Consider the following 20,452-nt stretch of genomic DNA (forward strand, 5'->3'; position numbering starts at 1 on the left):
GTGCTGGAGAGGAAACACAGCCCGTGTGAGCTTCCATTTAAGTCTGGAGGCAGACATACACAGGTGAAGATGGGGTAAATCTCTTTTTTTTTATTTTTTATTTTTTTGCGGTACGTGGGCTTCTCACTGTTGTGGCCTCTCCCGTTGTGGAGCACAGGCTCTGGACGCGCAGGCTCAGCGGCCATGGCTCACGGGCCCAGCTGCTCCGCGGCATGTGGGATCTTCCCGGACCGGGGCATGAACCCGCGTCCCCTGCATCGGCAGGCGGACTCTCAACCACTGCGCCACCAGGGAAGCCCAAGATGGGGTAAATCTCTTGAAGAATAAAGTGAGTAGAGGGTGCTGCAAGTGGGTGGGCTTTTAGGTGAAGCAGTCAGGGAAGGCTTCTCTGAGGAGGTGAGGGAACGAGCCCTGTGACTGTCAGGGCAGAGGTTCTGGGAGGTGCTCCCACCTCTGTTTGCAATGAGCCCTCTCTCCCCAACCCCAGGGCCCCGTGGACCTTGGTGCCTTCCTGCCAGGCAGAAGGCCGGCTGAGTTGTAGCTGCGGTCCTGGTGTTCTCCCCACCCCTTTGCTGGGCCCACTTTTGACACTGGGTGCTCAACAAATGGGGTCCCTGGTGGCTGGGATTCGGCAGGTATGAAAAATGCCTGTCTCCACTTCCCAGGCAGGGCAGGACCAAAGCCCTTGAGGAAGCAGGGGAGGATGCGCTCTCATCTGGGCACCTCCCACCACCCCCGCCTTGAGCACCCCACCCCCGCTCACGTTGGACCAGGCCACCAGCTGCTGTCACTCCACACCATGTCCTTTAGCCCTTTTTATCAAAGTTCTACTTTGAACTTGAAACCAGCAGTCAATTCCCTTGTGCCTGGTGTCTGGGGAAGGATCAGCTGCTGGCGTGAGGTTTAAGTCTGTTGCTGCCCTTTGCTTTCTTGGGGCTTTGCCGAGCCGCTGCTGGTCCATGCGGGAACTAGGAGGGCGGGGAGGCCCAGGCCCTGCCCTCAGGGAGCCTCTAGAACCGCCCCCGAGGCTCAGCCCATCAGCCAGGTCTCATAGCTCTGACGACCCGCCAGCTCCTCTGGGAGAAGAGCTGGGGCTTGTAGCATGTCAGTGCTGGCCAGTACCTTAGCAATTTCTGACCTCACCCTTTGTTGTCCCATGGGGAAGCTGAGGCCCAGATATGGGAAGGGGCTCGGCCAGGCCCAGCCAGTGTGTTACTAACGGCTCCCTGGAGGGAAGGGGGCTCTAGTGGGGTTGCCACACTTTCCTCAGCTCAGGCGGCTGCAAGCTGCCCGGGGTGAGTGGGGGAGTGCGTGAAGGTTTGTGCCTGTGAGACTAGGGGGCCAAAGAGGAAAAATGCAGCAGAACACCCAAGTGTAGTCGCCAGGCTCGTGACCTGGATTATATTTTAGCAGCTGTTCAAACAACTGGTTCCCGGGGCCTGTGACCTCTGGAAGGGGCGTGGGTGGGGAAGAAAGGAGATTACCTGGGAGTCTGCCTGGGCCAGGACAGCTGGGAGGACAGCTGAGTAGGCAGCTTCTTGCCAAGAATAGCCACGCTGGGTCCCCCTCGACCTGGGACCCTTCTCTGTGCTCTCTGCACAGACAACAGGTAGGGCAGGGTCTCACCTGAGCCACGGCCATTCCGTTAAGCAGATATCACAGAGCCCCTCAGCACAAGGAAGTGTTCTGGAAATGGATATGGGAAGGGCACTGACACCTGCTAGACACCTCCTATGCCTGCCTTACAGGGAGGCTCTGAGCCAGACCAGGGGGGCCTGGTTCCTGCCTGGGTAACTTTGGGCAAGTTTTATAACCTCTGTTTCCTAACCTGCAAGATAGGAATATAATATAGAAAAAGTACCCAGTCCAGGGCTTCCCTGGTGGTGCAGTGGTTGAGAATCCGCCTGCCAATGCAAGGGACACGGTTTGAGCCCTGACCCGGGAAGATCCCACTTGCCGCGGAACAGCTAAGCCCGTGTGCCACAACTACTGAGCCTGAGCTCTAGAGCCCGCGAGCCACAACTACTGAGCCCACGTGCCACAACTCCTGAAGCCTGCGTGCCCAGAGCCTGTGCTCCGCAACAAAAGAAGCCACGACAATGAGAAGCCCATGCTCCGCAATGAAGAGTAGCCCCCCCTCACCGCAACTAGAGAAAGCCCGTGCGTAGCAACGAAGACCCAACACAGCCAAAAAAATAAATAAATAAATAAAATTTATATATATATTAAAAAAAGGTACCCAGTCCATTGAGGGCACGTAGTCTCTCTTCATGAATGGTAGCTGCTGTTTTAATGATGATAACCTTGACCCCTCGTTGTTAGCAGGACCCACGGGCTACTTGGGCAGTTTTACGAGGGACCTGGAACACCATCTAACTTGTGGCTTCTTCCCACTATGGCTGCTTTTTGGAGCAGGTTTTTTTTTTTTTAAGGAACGGGCCCACCTGACCTAGTGGGGTTCCCAGACCCCGTACTGCTGTGATCCCAGCAGAAGCTCCTTGTAACAGGATTGTCCTAGATGAGAACCAGGGACCCAGAGCTCAGCCCAGACACAGGGAACAGCAGGACGCGGTTGGCTGCTCTGGGGTGTGTGTGTGTGGTGGGGGCAGAGCCATGGGTCCAAGGTCACCAGAACTTGCCTGGAAGCCGTTCTTCTGCCCCCTGATCCTTTTGTGGTTTTAAATTTTTTCTAATCCCTTAGTTTGAGGATCAGTCATTTTCATCACAGTAAGAACGGTCAGCACTTGTTCACTTGTGTGGCCCAGGCACTGTCCCTAGGGCTTTGTGTCCATCACTGTACAGCAGCCCCGTGGCGGAGGGCAGGTGAGGAGACCAACGTGGGGCTCCAGGGTCTGCTCCCTCAGCCACTGTGGCCTCCACCTTGTGGGATCTCAGGGGTGGAAGAGAAGAGCCTTGGGGACCCCGCCCCACCCCCGCCCCCAGGGTCCCACGCAGGGTCCCACAGAAGAAGGAGACATCCCTCTGCAGGAAGGAGTACAAGATGAGATTGTTCCCTGCTCGAAGGGAACTGTAGGGTTTGGTCAGAGTCTAGGAAACAGGTCCATGCAGAGGAGTCCAAGATTGGGGTGGTTGTAGTTTAGGGTTTGGCATGGCGGGTGCCTTGTACACATTTCCTGGACGAATGAAATTGCCCTGAACCAAGAGCCAGGGGCTGTTGGCCGGACCTTGGCGCTGCTGCCTCCTGCCTGGGGGGCCTAGATAAAGCACCTGATATCTCCAAGCCTCAGTTTCCTCATCTGTAAAATGGGATCATGGAATCACTTCACAGGGTTAACTGAGGGTCCAATGAGCTACTGTATGTATGTCTGCCTCTTAGCACAGAGCATCAATTCATGGGTGTGATCACTCTGGTTGTTAATCAAGTTCAGTAGCAAAGCTCACTGATTCCCCAGGAGCCCAGCTCACAGCTGAGAGGGAGCCCCTTGCTCCTCAGTTAGGACCCCCATCCTGGCTCCCCAGGCCCTGGGTGATCACATGCTTTCCCACCACTACCAGTGTCCCAGAAGGAGAACCTGCCTGCTTGAGCTTGTATGTCAGCCCTGCGTTGGAGTTGTGTGGCTTGTCCTTCCAGCCTTGAGACAGCATGCAGCCAGGCCTGCGGCCCCAGGCTCCTTGGCCTCGGGTACAAGGAGGATGCTGGTGGAGCCGCTGCCCCTGTGGCTCCTCTACTGGCTACCCATGGAAAGGACCAGAAACACAGGCAACTCTGATAGGGGCATGGCAGTGTCTGCTTGCCTCCTGTCCCCATTTGACAAGTCCGTCAGCCTCTGGAGTAGAGGAGGAAAAGGATGAGTCCTTCCCTGCCTGACACTTGGTCTGGCAGGAAGGAGGGGCAGCCTCCAGACCTTGAGGTATAGATGGGCAGGCTTGCCAGCATCCACTTGCACAGGAGGCCCTGCGTGGGGCCCAGGAGCCAGACACGCACAAAGCATGGTGGGTTTGAGCTCTGCTTTGTCCTTTTGTGAGTGAGCATGAGCAGGTTGTCCCCCCTTCCCTTCTTCTTCTGAGTCCAGAGCACATCAGAGCCCAGGCCTGGGAGGCAGGCCCCCTCCAAGGGTTTTAGGCCCCATTTCTGCTGTGTGGCCTTGGGTGAGGCCCCGGCCTCTCTGAGTCTCAGGGTCATTCTTTCTGTAAAGAGGGGCTGGATTAGGGTACCCAGTTCAGGCCAGAGAGCCTGGAGTTCAGTCCAGGAATGAGGTTAAGTGCTTGCTTCCGCCTCCCACCCTCCTCACCGCCCCCCCCCCCGCCTTTTCCTGGTCTGTGTGCCCTGAGGCTTGGGCTGCAGCTTGGGGACCGGGGAGGAGAGGGAGACTCAGGAGTGGAATAAGAGGGTTTTCTGGCTCCTTCCTTGTCCCGAGATGTCTATGGTCAGCTGCCAAGGAACAGTAAGGACCCTTTCGTGGGGCCCAGAACTGGCTGGAGAAGAAGGTGGGGGGGCACAAAGAACCCCCCACAAGACCTGAGTCCCACGTGGGGCCGTGGGTGGCCTCAAAGTAACAGCTGAGGGCCTGAGCCCACCAGGATGCGGAAGTAGCAGCTTGTAACCCTCGGTCATGGGTTCATTCTGCCCTCAATTTCGAGTGACCCTGAGCAGTGGAAAGCCTTCAGAGGAGGCACTGTTCTGAGCTTTTCATCCCTAGAACTTTCCAGAGGGGCTGGCAGAGTAGGGAGCCACCCGGGGATGCCGACGGCCCAGGAAGAATGAGACCCGCCCCAGGCCCCACTCCCAGCCCCGCCTGCCTCAGTTTCCCCCCGGCCAGCTGGACCGCAGAGGGTCCAGCCCCAACCCGAGCCCTAACTGCCGCCTCTCTCCTCCTCCACAGGCTCCCCCCTGCACAAGCAGGCCTCGGGCCCCCCGGCCGCGGCCCCCGCCGCCCCCGAGAAGCCCGGCGCTAAGGCGGCCGAGGTGGGCGACGAGTTCGTGGGGGACTTCGTGGTGGGCGAGCGCGTGTGGGTGAACGGCGTGAAGGCGGGCGTGGTGCAGTACCTGGGCGAGACGCAGTTCGCGCCGGGCCAGTGGGCGGGCGTGGTGCTGGACGAGCCGGTGGGCAAGAACGACGGCGCCGTGGGCGGCGTGCGCTACTTCGAGTGCCCGGCCCTGCAGGGCATCTTCACGCGGCCCTCCAAGCTGACGCGGCAGCCTGCGGCCGAGGGCTCGGGCAGCGATGCGCACTCGGTCGAGTCGCTGACCACCCAGAACCTGTCGCTGCACTCGGGCACGGCCACGCCGCCGCTGACCAGCCGCGTCATCCCCCTGCGGGAGAGCGTCCTCAATAGCTCCGTCAAGACCGGCAACGAGTCGGGCTCCAACCTCTCCGACAGCGGCTCTGTGAAGCGGGGTGACAAGGACCTGCGCCTGGGAGACCGTGTGCTGGTGAGTCCCCCCCACAAGCATTCCATCCCACGTGAGTGAGCTGGATCCCCGGGACTGGGCAGGGCGGGGGACCCACGGGGCTCGGGTGGGGTCTGGGCCGGGGCACCTGCTCCTGGTCAGAACCACAGAGTGACCAGGGAGACGGGTAAAGTGGGGACCCTGGAGACTGTCACTGTGTGACCCTGGACAAGTGTCTTAACCTTCCTGGGCCTCGGTCTTCTCATCTGTAAAATGAGAACTTTAATAGTACCTGCCTTGTAGGTTGAAATGTGTGAATACGTGTCAATGCCTTTAGACAGTGCCTGATACTTAGTGCCCTCAAAATGTTAGCTGTCATTGATATTATCCATTGATCCAGCCCACCAGCGTGGATGTGCCAGGATTATACTGGAAAAGGCTGGGGACCAGAGTGCTCAAGACCCTTGGCCCTCCACTTCCTAGAGTAATGAAAATAAAAACAAAATAAACAAATGGGACCTAATTAAATGTAAAAGCTTTTGCACAGCAAAGGAAACCATAAACAAAATGAAAAGACAACCCACAGAATGGGAGAAAATATTTGCAAACGAAGCAACCGACAAGGGATTAATCTCCAAAATATACAAGCAGCTCATGCAGTCAATATCAAAAAAACAAACAACCTATTCAAAAAAAGGGCAGAAGATCTAAATAGATGTTTCTCCGAAGAAGACATACAGATGGCCAAAAAGCACATGAAAAAATGCTCAACATCACTGAGAGATGTTGAGATGTTATTAGAGAAATGCAAATCAAAACTACAATGAGGTATCATCTCACACGGCTCAGAATGGCCATCATCAAAAAGTCTACAAACAGTAAATGCTGGAGAGGGTGTGGAGAAAAGGGAACCCTCCTACACTGTTGGTGGGAACGTAAATTGGTACAACCATTATGGAGAACAGTATGGAAGTTCCTTAAAAATCTAAATATAGAACTACCATACGATCCAGCAATCCCACTCCTGGGCATATATCCAGAGAAAACCATAATTTGAAAAGATACGTGCACCCCAGTGTTCACTGCAGCACTGTTTACAATAGCCAAGACATGGAAGCGACCTAAATGTCCATTGACAGAGGAGCAGATAAAGAAGATGTGGTACATACATACAATGGAATATTAGCCATAAAAAAGAACGAAATAATGCCATTTGCAGCGACGTGGATGGACCTAGAGATTGTCATACCGAGTGAAGTAAGTCAGACAGAGAAAGACAAATATCATATGATACTGCTTATATGTGGGATCTTTAAAAAGTAGTACAAATGAACTTATTTACAAAACAGAAATACAGTCACAGACATAGAAAACAATCTTATGGTTACCAGGGAGGAAAGGGGGGGATAAGTTGGAAGATTGACATATACACACTACTATATATAAAATAAATAACTAATAAGGAACTACTGTATAGCACAGGGAACTCTACTTAATACTCTGTAATGGCGAATATAGGAAAAGGATCCAAAAAAGACTGGATATATGTATATGTATAACTGATTCACTTTGCTGTACACCTGAAACTAACACAACATTGTAAATCACCTATACTCCAATTAAAAAAAAAAAAAAGACCCCTGGCCCAAGGTTGGGTGGTTCAGACATCTAATCAGCTATAGCCCAGAGTGATCAGGCAAGCTGGCTTACAGTCTCACTGAGCTGTCCTTGGGGATGCCTGGGATCTGAGGGCACCTGCTGGCCATGGCCACTGCAGGGAAATCAGGCCCAGGTTCGTGCCTTTGCTGCTACTTCCCAGCTGTGTGATGCTGGGTGATTCACTTAACTGGGCCTCATTCCCATTCATTCATCATCTGTCCATTCAGCAAAACGGGCGTAGATAACTCCCGTGTGATACTTTCACTGGGATCATTGAGAAGCTGCTGGCTGTGGAAGTGCATCGTAGTTACCAAGGGCTCTGGCTGTGCAAGACCTGGGTAGTGTCATGTGAGTGCCCTGTGGGGTGGGAAGTGGAGCCCCTTAGGGTTATTGACCATCCCTGAATGCTCCTCAGGTTGGGAGAGGAGAGAGGTTTAACCCCAGTGTGATCCTGCCTAGAACTCCCCTTGTACCTGCTCCCCGCCCAGGGAGTGAGAACTGGACGTACTGAGCAGGGGGCACTCAAGCTGTCACGAGGCAGGCCCTGCTCTGGAAATCTCCGCCAGAGGGGCAGCCCTTCAGCAGGGTTGGAAGTAGCAGCAGACGGGCCCCAGTGACTTCCCAGCCTGAGACTGGGTTGCATCCTTTGGTTTGAAACACTGCTTTCTCCAGGGCGTATCCATGCCCAGCACTCTCTGCACCTTGTCTCTTTTGGTTCTCCCCACTGCCTTACGCAGTGGGTGTTATCTCCCCATTTTACAGATGAGGAAACTGGGCTCAGCCCTGGAAAACAACCTGCTCAGGGCCACTCAGCCAGGAGGTGCTGGGCCATTCATTCCTTTATTCACTCAGCAACTGTGACTGCCCTGGAAACAGGACATGCTTGGATTCTGGTGGGTTGGGGAGAGGAATTTGAAGGAGGGATTTACTTTCACCTCAAGGATGGAGCCCCACATGCCCCACCCTAGTCCACAGCTTCCCTTGGGTTAGTCCTCCAACCTGGACCGCTGTGCACAGCCAGGATCCAGCTGGCTTGGCCGACCCTGGGACTTGCTACTTCTCCGTTGTGCCTTCTGTAAACACCTGACACATCATCTTCCTATCCTTACCCCTCCCTCTAACAAATTATATCCTGGACATGAATGAAGGTAGAGACCTGAGCTTATACAATTTGAGGATGGGGGCTTTTTAGGAAACAACAATACAAAAAATATTGCTTTCGCAAATTTTACAAATAATGTGATCCCATGAATGTATTGTCAGGGCCCTCCCCAACCAGAGCCTCCAGAGAGGCTGGTGTATGTGAGGGGCTCTGATTACCTAAGCTATGTTAGCTTCGCCAGCCACAAACCTGCTTCTGACCCGGGTCAAAGGCATGAACAATATTTGTTATTTTTGAACATAAATAACAGAATTTATGTCCATTAAGTTATGCTGCTCTTCAGTGATACCTCTGGATCCTGGTTTCATTTGGGCCTCAGCACTACCCCAGGAGGTCCGTGTACTCGCCAAATAGTCGTGGGCAAGTTGTTTATCCTCTCTCTGCCTCAGTTTCTTCACCTATAAGATGAGGATAAAAGTTCACCTGCTGGGAATTCCCTGGCAGTCGAGTGGTTAGGACTCTGTGCTTTCACTGCCGGGGCCCAGGTTTGATCCCTGGTTGGGGAACTAAGATCCTATAAGCTGCACAGCATGGCCAAAAAAAGTTCACCTGCTGCATATGTAGTGTTTAGAAGGTGGTCTGGCTCCAAGTAAGCTCTGTGAAGTGTTAGCTGGTATCAGCATTAAAGTCCATGAAGGGTGGGCATTCTCCCTGGGCCATGGGGTCCTGGACACAGGGAGGGACTCAGAGCTCGGGGAGCCTCTCTGAGGTCACACAGCAGCTCACGTCGGCTTGCGTGTCCTTGGCTTTCACTGGCCGAGTGCTCTCTGGGAGCAGAGCCTTGTGCCAAGAACTTTACATGCACAATCCATTTCCTCTTCAACCCTAAGGGGCCCTGGCCCCCGGAGGAACCCCTGGGAGGGTGACACAGGGGGAACATGCCTGACCTTCCTGGAATAGTGTCACTTAAATACTGGGAATCTTGTCACATGCCTGCCAGAGCCAAATTGGCAGAATTTCCAGGTGTGGTTTGGAGTTGCACACTGAGCTGCATGGATTCACCTCTTACTATCCCAGATGCCCGTGACACAGATGTTCATTGTTCCATTTTACAGGCTGAGGATGAGAATCAGAGGCCTGAGTTTCCCACAGCACCCAGAGTGGAAGTGGCAGAGCTGGGTTGTCCTGCCTTTGTCCTTCCCGCCCTCGGCCCCTCCCCAGGACACACACACACGCACACGCACGCGCGTGCACGCACACACACACACACACACACACATACACAGAACCTTTCTGGCTAATCCCTGAAATTCCTCCAGCATTGAATCATTCTATTCCACCCCAACTTCCTCTTCTGAAATCCTCCCTCTCTGAGTGCTCCCGTAGCTCGGACTGGGTGAGTTTGGGGGGTAGTACTCAAGGATCCTGGGTGTCTGGAGTTGGGGCGCATGGCAGAGGTGGGAGCAGAGAGATGCAATGACTTGTCCAAGGACATGCAGCCTTTTAGAACATGCCTGGCACAGCTGAGATGGGACCCAGGCCCACTGGCCCAGCCTGGTGGGACCCTGGCATCCCAGGCCACCTCTCTATTTCCTTCTGCCTGGGAACACCCACCACTCCCTTTGGTCCTGGGCACCTTCCAGGCCCGGGGAGCCTATGGGGGTACTCGGCTGCCTAGCTGGCCTGAGACATAGCTGCTGTGTGTGTCCCCCAAGGTGTGGTCCCGAGGGTCCATCCCAGGAAGTGGGTCTGTCCGCGTGGTTTTAGGGATGTTGCTCCAGAAGCAGCAGGGCTGGTGTGGCAGACTCTAGAGCCAGCCATTAGTTTGGGATTTAGGTCCTGGAAGAGAAGAGACATTCCAGGGGAATTAACGGAGAAGCAGGAACCGAGACTATGTAGAAAGGCAGCTTGAGAACTGGTGGCATAGAAGAGGGGTAGGAAGACAGCCCCACCCCGGGGGGCTGATCCAGACTCAGACAGGCCTGCTGGGGCAGAGACCACCAGGCCTTAATCACTCATTGTACAGGGAAGGAGCGTGAAGGTCAGAGAGGGTGAGGGGTTGCCTGGGGTCACACGGCACAGCATGGGCTGGCCTGGAACAGGAGCTCTGGGCTTTTATCTACCAGTCCTGGAATGTCCTCTGTATCCCCCCCACCCTGAGTGGATCCAGCAGTCCAGGTGGAGGGCTGGAAGTATCTTGGTCAGCTACAGTTGCCAGCATGGGGTATGATTAGCAAGGACCAGAGGAGGCTGTCTCAGGAAGGAAGAGGCCTGGCTGGTTGCCTGTGGCTCCAAGAGGTGCCCCAGGGCCAAAGCCGCAAGGAGTGGATGTCAGTGGGGTAATGGGAGAGCTCTGACCCCCAAAGATGTCAGATGGCTCGTAGGTTGCTGTGGAGGGTCGGGTTCTCCAAAAGTAGGCGCCAAGGTGGGGCTCGGGGTGTTTCTTAGGGCTTTTAACTTCTGTGAAAGATTGGGCAGAGGGAGAAGTCAGACTGCTCTGCAGGCCAGACAGAGTCTCGGCCAACCTGGGGCAGCACTGGAGCAAGATTGCCCATCACTGCGTCCCCATGCTGAGCCAACGTGTCCGGGCCTTTCTGCCCCAGCCTCGCTCAGTCAGCGCATGTGAGTGCCCCATCTCAGGCGAGGGCTCCGCACAGCAGGGCAGCAAGGGCTTCCTTGAAGTGGGATCTGAGTGGAGCATCTCCAAGTAATTGAAGTCTCTGCCCCTTTATGTCCCTTCATGTACTGGCCACAGAAGCATCCTGAGGAGGGTGGACCAAGAAACCTTTCCAGGGGATCGCCTGTACTGCTGGCACCCTCTCCCGGCATATCCCAAAGCTCCCTGCCGGTGCCAGCCTGGCCTTGCAAATAACCCAGAGTGTACCAGCCCGCGAGGCAGTCTGAGCAGCCCGGCCCCTCTGCACTGGGTGGGTGGGTTCTCTGCAGGGCTGTGTCCTGCCTGCTGCCCCCTTGGCAGCTGGCCTGGGCAGTGTGGGACCAGCCTCCTGAGAGATGAGGAATGAGGTTTTCTCTCTGCAGGTGTCTCCCTCTCTCCTCAGGCCCCAGTCAAGTTCCCACCACTCTGCTGAGAACAGACACCCAGCAGGGCCATCCGTAGTGTAGAGGCTGCAAGGTGGCCTCTGGGGTGTACAGGCCTGGGCGTGAGCTCAGCTCTGCCCTTCACAGCAGTGTCCCAGGGCAGGGTGCTGAGCCTCAGTTTCCTCGTCTTTAAAATGGGCCTGATATTCCCATTTCGTAGGATTTGTATAAATTGAATAAGGAAGGGACTTCCCTGGCGGTCCAGTGGTCAAGACTCTGAGCTTCCACTGCAGGGGCTATGGGTACCATCCCTGATCAGGGGACTAAGATCCCACATGCCATGGCGTGGCATAAACAAACAAATAAATAAATAGAATAAGGAAGACTCCCGGTTTGCAGTGAGCCCTCGGGAAAGGCTGGTTTTCTTTCCTTGCTCTGGGTGTTGTTTCTTCACCCCGGAGTCTTCACAGCTGAGGGGCAAGTGCTGTGATGCCCAGTGTGAGGCCTGGCTGTAGACGGGAGAGGTTTGTGAGGACTGGCCAGGGGGCATCCTGGGGGCTGCTGTCCTGGGTGCTCAGGCAGAGGGAGCTGGTGTCTGTTGGGAGCGGGGAGGGGTGAGCAGGAGGGGACTCGGTGGCCCACCGAGCACACAGGGCTGCTGGGCCTCCGTGTTCAGGCTCTGCTAATGGGGGGCAGAGCCAGGTAAGGCAGGGGGCCCAGGAGGTACTAGAGCTGCCTCCTGCTTCCTCTGTGTGTCATGGGGCTTCTGGCTGGATGGCAGGGGGCAAGGGTGTGGCCTTTAGTCCTCCCATTTCCTAGAGGGACAGGGGCAGGGCGTGGGAGGTCAGACTGACCCCAGGCTAGGAAGACTCTAGAATGTCTCCCTTTTTTTTTTTCCCCTTTGGCCACACCTCACGGCATGCGGGATCCTAGTTCCCTGACCAGGGATCGAACCCGTGCCCCTTGCAGTGGAAGCGTGGATTCTTAACCACTGGACTGCTAGAGAAGTGCTGAAATGTCTCCCTTTTTCCCAGGGGAATTCTGGCTTGAGTTTGTGCAGTAGCCTCTGTCTGGCCCCTCCCACCTTTTCTTTAAACTATCCACGTGCCTCGGAGGACAAATGACCGACTTCCCCATGTGCTGGGCTGGGGAGAGGATGGACTCGAGGCCCGCAGACCTACTTGGGGGAGTCAGCTGGGCCACTCACTACCTGCCGCTTAGCCTCTCTGACCCTCAGTCTCTTCTGTAATATTCATAACCATCTTCTCTCCAAAATATTGCCAACGCCTGCCCCTCCCCCACATTTCAGCTGGTTGACTCTTCTGTGCTTCCCGGGAAGAACAGGGCTGTTGTCCACGACCAAACCCGCCAGCGCCTGTGCACTCTGCCTTCCCTCCAGCTGGTTTTGTCCAGTCCAGGGCCCCAACCTCCAGCTCTTGTCTGAGGCCAGCCCCTCCCACCCGCCCCCTGCAGACAGCCTCTCTCCTCCCCTGCACATTCCCCCTTTCCCGACTCCCCCAACCCCTTGCCTTCCTCCTGCTATTTACCCATTTCTCTGTCCTCCCTTCAGCTAAACCCCTTAAGAGGCCCATCCGTGACCGTGGTTTCCACCTCCTGCTCTCTCCCCATCACTGATCACTCTAGGGAACTCCCCCCCCGCAAGGCCACCAGAGCCCTTCACATTCCAAGTACAATGGTCAGTTCTCAGCCCTCATCTTCATTTCACCTCTTAGCAGAATCGGCCACCATCTCTCCCTGCCTCCTTCTAGAAGCACTTTCTTCCCTCACCTCCTGGGATTCCACACACTCCCCTGGTTCCTCCTACCTCCCTGCTCTTCCTCTTCCCAGCATCAGGTCAGAACTCCAGCCTCAGCTTGTCTCTCCCTTGATGGAACCATCCAGGCCCGTGACTTAGGACAGTCCAAGCATAATGTGGGCATCACACTGCCCAGGGTTCCATCTCCTGTCTCGTGTGTCAAGCCCTTAGTCAACATCTCCACTTAACCTGCATTAGTTTCCTATGGCTGCTGTAACGAGTACCATGAACTGGATGACTTTAAACAGAAATGTACGCTCTCCAAGTTCTGGAGGTTAGACATTTGAAATCCCAGGTGTTGGCAGGGCCATGCTGTCTCTGAAGGATCAAGGGAAGAATGTGCTTCATGCCCTTCTCTTGGGTTCTGATGTTGCCCGCACTCCTCAGCGTTCCTTGGCTTATAGGTGCGTTCCTTGAATCTCTGCCTCAGTCTTTACATGGCCTTCTTCCCTCCGTGTCTCTTCTCTTATAAGGACACCAGTCATATTGGATTAGGGCCCGCCCTAATGATCTCATTCTAATATGATCACATCTAAAAGACCCTATTTTTATTTATGTATTTGTTTGTTTGTTTATTGGCTGTGCCGCACAGCTTGCTGGATCTCAGTTCCCCAACCAGGGATTGAACCCGGGCCACGGCAGTGAAAGCCCGGAATCCTAAGCACTAGGCCACCAGGGAACTCCCATAAGAGACCCTATTTTTTAATCAGGTTACACTCATAGTCGTGGGAGTCGGGTCTTCAGCATGTCTTTTTGGGGAACACAGTTCAAACTATAACACACCCAACCCCCATCCCTGACCTGCTCCCCCCCAGCCCCATCCTCCCCATCTCAGTAAATGGCACACGTGTGTCTCCAGCAGACCAATCCAGGAACTTGGCAGTTGGCCTTACGTCCTGTTTTTCTCTCCTCCTGACCACGTGATTCATAATCCGGCCTCTGGTGCTGCCTCTAAAATACACCCAATTGGTCCCCAGCCCACCACCTCTGTGGGCAGGTCCTCTCTCTCCAGCAATGGAACCGCCCCCTCCTTGGTCTCCCTGCCCCCACTCAGGGCCCAACACTCCAGGAGCCCCCATCTCACGTGGGATAAAACCCACCCATCTTCCCATGGCCCCCAGACCCTTGTGGTCTGCCCGCCCGCCCTCGTCTGATCCGACTTCACCCTCCGTCCTGGCTGCACTCGGCCGCCCTGGCCTCCTTCTCTGCTCCCGTACCAGGCCGGTGCCTCTGCTGTGCCCTGCTGACCTCCTCCACCAGGGACTCTGACCCCAGGGCTCCCCACAGCTCACTGTCCCGCTTCCGTTAGGCCTCTGCGCCAATGTCACCTCTTGGAGACGGGGCCCTCCGGTGCTGTTCCACGTAGCCCTTGTCATCCTGGAATGATAGCATTTACTCACTTACTGCTGGGCTGTCTGCTTCCCGCCCTGACGAGGAAGGTTGTAGTGTTTTGATCACGTGGCTGCACCCCCAGGGCCTGCAACAGAGCCTGGTGCCAGGGAGGCGCTCAAACCTTCCTGCTCAGTGAATGACCCACGGCCCTGCCAGGTGGTCCTGAGAGTGAGTGAGGTACCACGTGTATGACGTCGATGCTGCAAAAGCTAGTTGAGCCCCAGGTGCCCCTCACTAGCTGTTCAGGTCAGCGACCGTGGACATGGTCAGGGAGGATCACTGAGAGGGGCTGCTCACCTCTGTCCCCTCATCTCCCTGAAGGTGGCCCAATGCCACCACTCACCTGCCCGTCTCTCCCGGGCAGCCTCTTTCCTACCAGGACCCCCTCCTTCCCCGCTTGCTCTGCTCTTACGCCACAGCGGCCCAGCAGGTGCTGCTCCAGGCCTTGGAAATGAGCCCCTCACTGGACCCTCATGGCTGCCCTGTGAGACGGGGGGACTTGCCCCAGCCTCCTGATGGCAGAGCTGTCTGTCCTTGTGGGCGAGATGCATGGGTTTATTTTAAACAAGTCACCTGTTTTAACTTCCTCAGAGGAAAATCCCGGAGAAACAGATAAATTCAATCTGCCCACCTCCCTTGTTTTATGAGACCCGGATGTAGTCGGTGTTTGGCCCAGGCCAGCGGGAATTCCAGCCTCACAGATAACCCTCAGGTGCTGGAAAAGGAGCGGGTGGGGCTCATCCCTCCGGAGACTGGGGCCCAGCCTGTCCCCCAGTGGGGGTGTGGGGAGGGACAGTCCCTTAATGGAACTACAGGGACTCTGGTGCATTGCTGGGGAGGGCCAGGATGCAAAATGCACAGGCACTTAGGAAGACAGTTTGGCCACTTCTTACAAAACTAAACATGCTCTCACCATGCGATTCAGCAGTCCTGCTCCTTGGTACTTACGCAAATGAGCAGACATATCTGCATGAAAACCTGCACACAAATATTTCTAGCAACTTTATTCCTAATTACTAAAACTTGGAAGCAACCGAGATGTTCTTCAGTAGGTGAATGGATAAATAAACTAAGGTGCATCCAGACAGTGGAGTGTTATTCAAGGCTAAAAGGAAATGAGCTGTCAAGCCATGAAAAGACATTCAGGAACCTTAAATGCATAGTATTAAGTGACTGAAGCCAGTGGGAAAATGCCACGTACTATATGATTCCAACTGTATGACATTCTGGAAAAGACAAAACTTTGGGGACAGTAAAAGATCGTTGGTTACCAGGGGCTAGGGGAGGGAGGGATAAATAGGTGGAACACAGAGCATTTTTAGGGCAGTGAAACTATTCTGTATGATACTATAATGGTGAGTATGAGTCATATATATTTCTCAAAATCCATAGAATGTACAACACCAAGAGTGAACCCTGATGTGAACTATGGACTTTAGTTAATAAGTTAATAACAACTTGTTGGCTCACCATTGTAATAAATGCACCCCACTGATGCAGGGTGTTAATAAGAGGGGAAACTGTAGGGGCGAGAGGTAATGGGATATATGGGAATTCTCTGTATTTTCTGCTCAAATTTTCCAGAAACCTAAAATATCTCTATAGAACAAAGTCTATTAGGGACTTCCTTGGTGGTCTAGTGGTTAAGAATCCGCCTTTCAATGCAGGGGGTGCGGGTTCGATCCCTGGTCGGGGAGCTAAGATCCCACATGCCTCAGGGCCAAAAAACCAAAACATAAAACAGAAACAATATTGTAACAAATTCAATAAAGACTTTAAAAAAAATGGTCCACATCAAAAAATCTTAAAAAAAAAAAAAAAAAAAAAAGAGAATCTGCCTTCCAATGCAGAGGACGCGGGTTCGATCCCTGGTTGGGGAACTAAGATCCCACATGCTGCAGGGCAACTAAGCTTACACACCACAACTACTGAGCCCTCGCGCCGCAACTAGAGGGAAGTCCATGCGCTGCAGTGAAGATCCCGCGTGCCACAACTAAGACCTGATGCAGCCAAATAAATAAATAAAATTTTAAAAGCAACATCTTAAAAAAAGTCTATTAATTTTTTACAGTAAAGACAAGGTTAAATATAATAAAAGAAAGAAGGGAAAGGTCTCATACCTTGGAGGGCAGGGCCTGGCACACACGCAGTGGGGTCTGGTGAGGGGGAAACTTGTCCATTTCTTCTAGGTTGTCGAATTTGTTGGCATGTAATTGTTCGTAGTATTCCCTTATGGCTTTGGGGATTTGTTTTGTTTTGTTTTTTGCCGTGCGCCGCGGCATGCAGGACTTAGTGCCCCAACCTGGGATTGAGCCCGGGCTACGGCAGTGAAAGCGCCAAATCCTAACCATTAGGCCACCAGGGAACTCCTGAATTGCAAGGTTTAGAATTCATGTCTTCAATGTGCCTGGCACATAGCCAGTCCTTAAGAAATGGTGGGAATAGAATGAGTTTTAATTAGGGAGCTGGTTCCTTTCGGGCACACCTGAGGGTGTCAGAGAAGGTAACATTTAGAAAGTCCTATTTTGGTTCAGATAAACCCAGTAGATAAACACACACATTTATTTTCACCCTTTCCTGAATTTGCACTAGAATGACAGCGAAGGGATTTAAAAAAAAAAAAAAAGGTATTAAACCCTCAAGGACAAAGAGAACAGGAGAGGAGACAGCAGAAATACCACTGGAAACCCAGTGCAGCCCAGTGCACAGGCAGCCGTGGGGAAAGCAGAGAAGCAATCAGTGTTTCCCTCAGAAGCCCGCTGAGGATTGGAAGTCAGCCGTGTGGTGGCCTCTGGAAATGGAGCTGACATTGTTTGAAAAATCTTCAGACTCCACCTCCCTGCCTAGGGTCCCCTCTGTGCGGTGACTGCCCCTCCAGCAGACGTCTGGGATGAGTGGTTGTCTCGTGAGAGGTTCAGAGAAGGAGTCTTTGGGTGGGGGAACCCCTGGCATGTTGGACTGAAAAGGGAGGATTAAATGAACATGTCTATCCTAAAAGCTGAGCCCCTTTTTCCCACCGGCTTCTCCCTCACTCAGCTCCTAGATCACTGGCGGCCAAGCCTGCACCCTCCAGAGGGCACAGAAGCTTCTCTGGGGAAGGTGGCCGGTCCTGTGAGAAATAAGAGAAGGTGATACCAGTGTCAAATCTGAACAGAAGGCCATGGAATATAAATATGGATATTCAATAAAAAAGCTCTGGATAATGAAAAATCTGATTGCAGATATAAGAAACATCACAGAAGTACTGGAAGATAAATTTAAGGAAATCTCCCAGACAGGAGAGCCAAAAGACAGATGGAAAACAGGAGAGAAACACAAAACGATCAGAGGAAGAGAAGGGTGGAAGTCAGATAAGCAATCAGAAAATTCCCAGGGTTGACAAGCATTTCTTGGTTGGACAGGAGCCTAGGAAAATGGATGCGAAGAGGCACAGTGCTCCTGTGTGTGAAACTGTACAACCCTGGACAGGCAGACAGTCCTGCAGGTTTCCAGAGTGAGAAGATGGGCTCACAGAAAGGCGTGGGACTCAGAATGACTTTGAACTTCTCAAGAGCAACACAGGATGCTAGAACACACAGAGGGAGACTTCTAAATTCTGAAGGGAGAGACCCCGTCAGACTTGTTCAAGAGTGACAGTCACAAGAGAATTGAAGGTATTCACACATCAAGTTGTACATGAATGTTCACAGCAACTTTCTTCATAATAACCAAAAAGTGGAAACAACACAAATGTCCATCAGTGAATGGATGGATAAACAAAATATGGTATAATCTATACAGCGGAATATTATTCAGCCATAAAAAGGAATGAAGTGCTGATACTGATAAACATGGATGAACCTTGAAAACACTCCCACATGAAAGAAGCCAGACACAAAAGGCCACATAGTGTATGATTCTGTTTATAGGAAATGTCCAGAATAAGCAAAGCTATAGCGACAGAAACTAGCAGAGGAGCTGGGGAGAGGGGAATGGAGTGGGCAGTGACTGCTATTGGGTACAGGGTTTCTTTTTGGGGTGATGAACATGCTCTGGTTTTAGGTAGCAGTGATGGTTGGGAATGTACTAAAAGCACTGAATCGTATACTTTAGAATGGTGAATTTTATGTCGTGAATTTTACCTCAATTAAAAAAGAAAGTGAGGACAGAATAAAAAATATTTTCACATAGGCAAAGGCTCAAATATTTTATTTCCTCGTGCACCTCTTCTTAGAAAACAATGGAAGGCAATAGATAACTAATAAGGACGTACTGTATAGCACAGGGAACTCTACTCAATACTCTGTAATGACCTATATGGGAAAAGAATCTAAAAAAGAGTGGATATATGTATATGTATAACTGATTCACTTTGCTGTACACCTGAAACTAACACAACATTGTAAAGCAACTATACTCCAGTAAAAATTAATTTAAAAAAAGAAAGCAGTGGAAGGATGTGCTTTACCAAAATAAGTGAATAAACCAGGAAAAATGGAAGATATTGCATCCAAGAAATGGGAGATCCATCCCAGGAGTGAGGCAAAGGGACTCCTCAGGGCAATGGTGACAGGTGGTCTTGGGGTGACGGCCATGCAGAAGGGGGGCACCCGGCTCCAGGAGCGTCTTCTCCAGGAAGAGCTTGATGGAGTTTCCAGTGCCTCTGGACATCTTGGCAGGAGATTTAGGCAGTTGAAAGAGTTTATGTTAAATTAGTGTAAGGGCCATAAAAACTAGACAAACAATCATAAAAGACAGTTGTTATCTGTAGGGAAAAATTGGTGCTGGGAGGGAAAAGCATCTGCATCTGCCCATCCACGTCTGTGAGTAGTGTTTGCTTAGTCCCAGCACCGTCAACCTGGAGTCTGATCAAAATGAAGCCATCACTACGTGGCAGGGGTAGAAACCCAGTAGGGGTGTGTGCAGCCTGGTGATGGGGAGGGAACGCCTCCCCTTTCCCGATGAGATGTAGATGGATGTCACCCCCAAATTGAAAAATTGACAAGTAGCAATATTAGCATGTCATTTAGAAATATGGAGGTCAACACCAAAAACTTCATCTTAAAGAGTGAAAGTGCTTCTGGGGAGAGGTGGAGAAACTTACAGGGTTTTTTAAGGCTTTGGAAGTATGTGTGTGTATATATATATATATATATATATATATATATATATATATATATATATGTAAAACTTTAAGTATATATATAACTTGAATTGAAAGTTTTTAAAATCATTGTTACAGTAATATTCCTGATTACTGGCCTGTCCTGAGTTTTTTTAATTGTGGTAAAATACACGTAACATAACATTTACCTTCTGAACCATTTTTGAGCGTACAATTCAGTAGTATTAAGTATATTCACATTGTTGTGCAACAGATCTTTTTCATCTTGCGAAACTGAAACTGTATTCCCATTAAACAACAACTCCCCACTTCCCTTCCTGCCCAGCTCCTGGCAATCCCCATTCAAACCATTTTTTTTTCCTTTTGGCCGCACAGCTCGGCTTGTGGGATCTCAGTTCCCTGATCAGGGATTGAACCCGGGCCCTCGGCTGTGAAAGCGTGGAGTCCCAACCACTGGACTGCCAGGGAATTCCCTAAACCTTTTTTTTTAAAAAAACATCTTTATTGGAGTATAATTGCTTTACAGTGGTGTGTTAGTTTCTGCTTTATAATGAAGTGAATCAGCTATACACATACATATATCCCTCTATCTATTCCCTCCCACCCCCTAAACCATTTTTAAGGATAACATTTATTGAGACTCTAGTATGCTCCAGACACTGCACATTTAGTACTTAATCCTCACAAAAGCCATTTTGACAGATGAAGATGCTGGAGCTCAGAGAGGTTAGGTAACTTGCCCAAGCTCACACAGCTTGTAAGTGGCAGGGTTTGAATGCAGGTCTGTCTTTCTGACTCCAGAGCTTTTGCTCGGGACAGCCCTGGGAAGCACTCTTTATACTTGTACGCCTCCCAGCTGTCCTTGGGCCTCCCCCTCATCTCCCCTGGCCCTTGCACACTGGAAGGGAGGCGTGGGATGAGCCCGGGCACTTGGGTGCCTGTGCCATCTCTGCAGTTCCCACTGCATCCTCTGGACCTGAGTCTCTC

The 20,452-nt window shown here is 52.2% G+C and overlaps 1 protein-coding gene across 2 annotated transcripts in view; it reads left to right on the forward strand.

Annotated features, from left to right (window-relative positions):
* The window catches only part of CLIP2 (CAP-Gly domain containing linker protein 2), an 80,584-nt gene that overhangs the window by 29,345 nt on the left and 30,787 nt on the right, over positions 1 to 20,452 (forward strand). For both annotated transcript variants that reach the window (XM_082644389.1, XM_082644388.1), the window contains exon 3: positions 4,845 to 5,395. In XM_082644389.1, coding sequence (XP_082500515.1) covers positions 4,845 to 5,395 — 551 coding nt within the window. The remainder of the gene's footprint in view (positions 1 to 4,844; positions 5,396 to 20,452) is intronic.

The sequence above is a fragment of the Mesoplodon mirus genome (genome assembly GCF_964341445.2).
Source record: "Mesoplodon mirus genome assembly, chromosome: 15".
Taxonomy (NCBI): Eukaryota; Metazoa; Chordata; class Mammalia; order Artiodactyla; family Ziphiidae; genus Mesoplodon; species Mesoplodon mirus.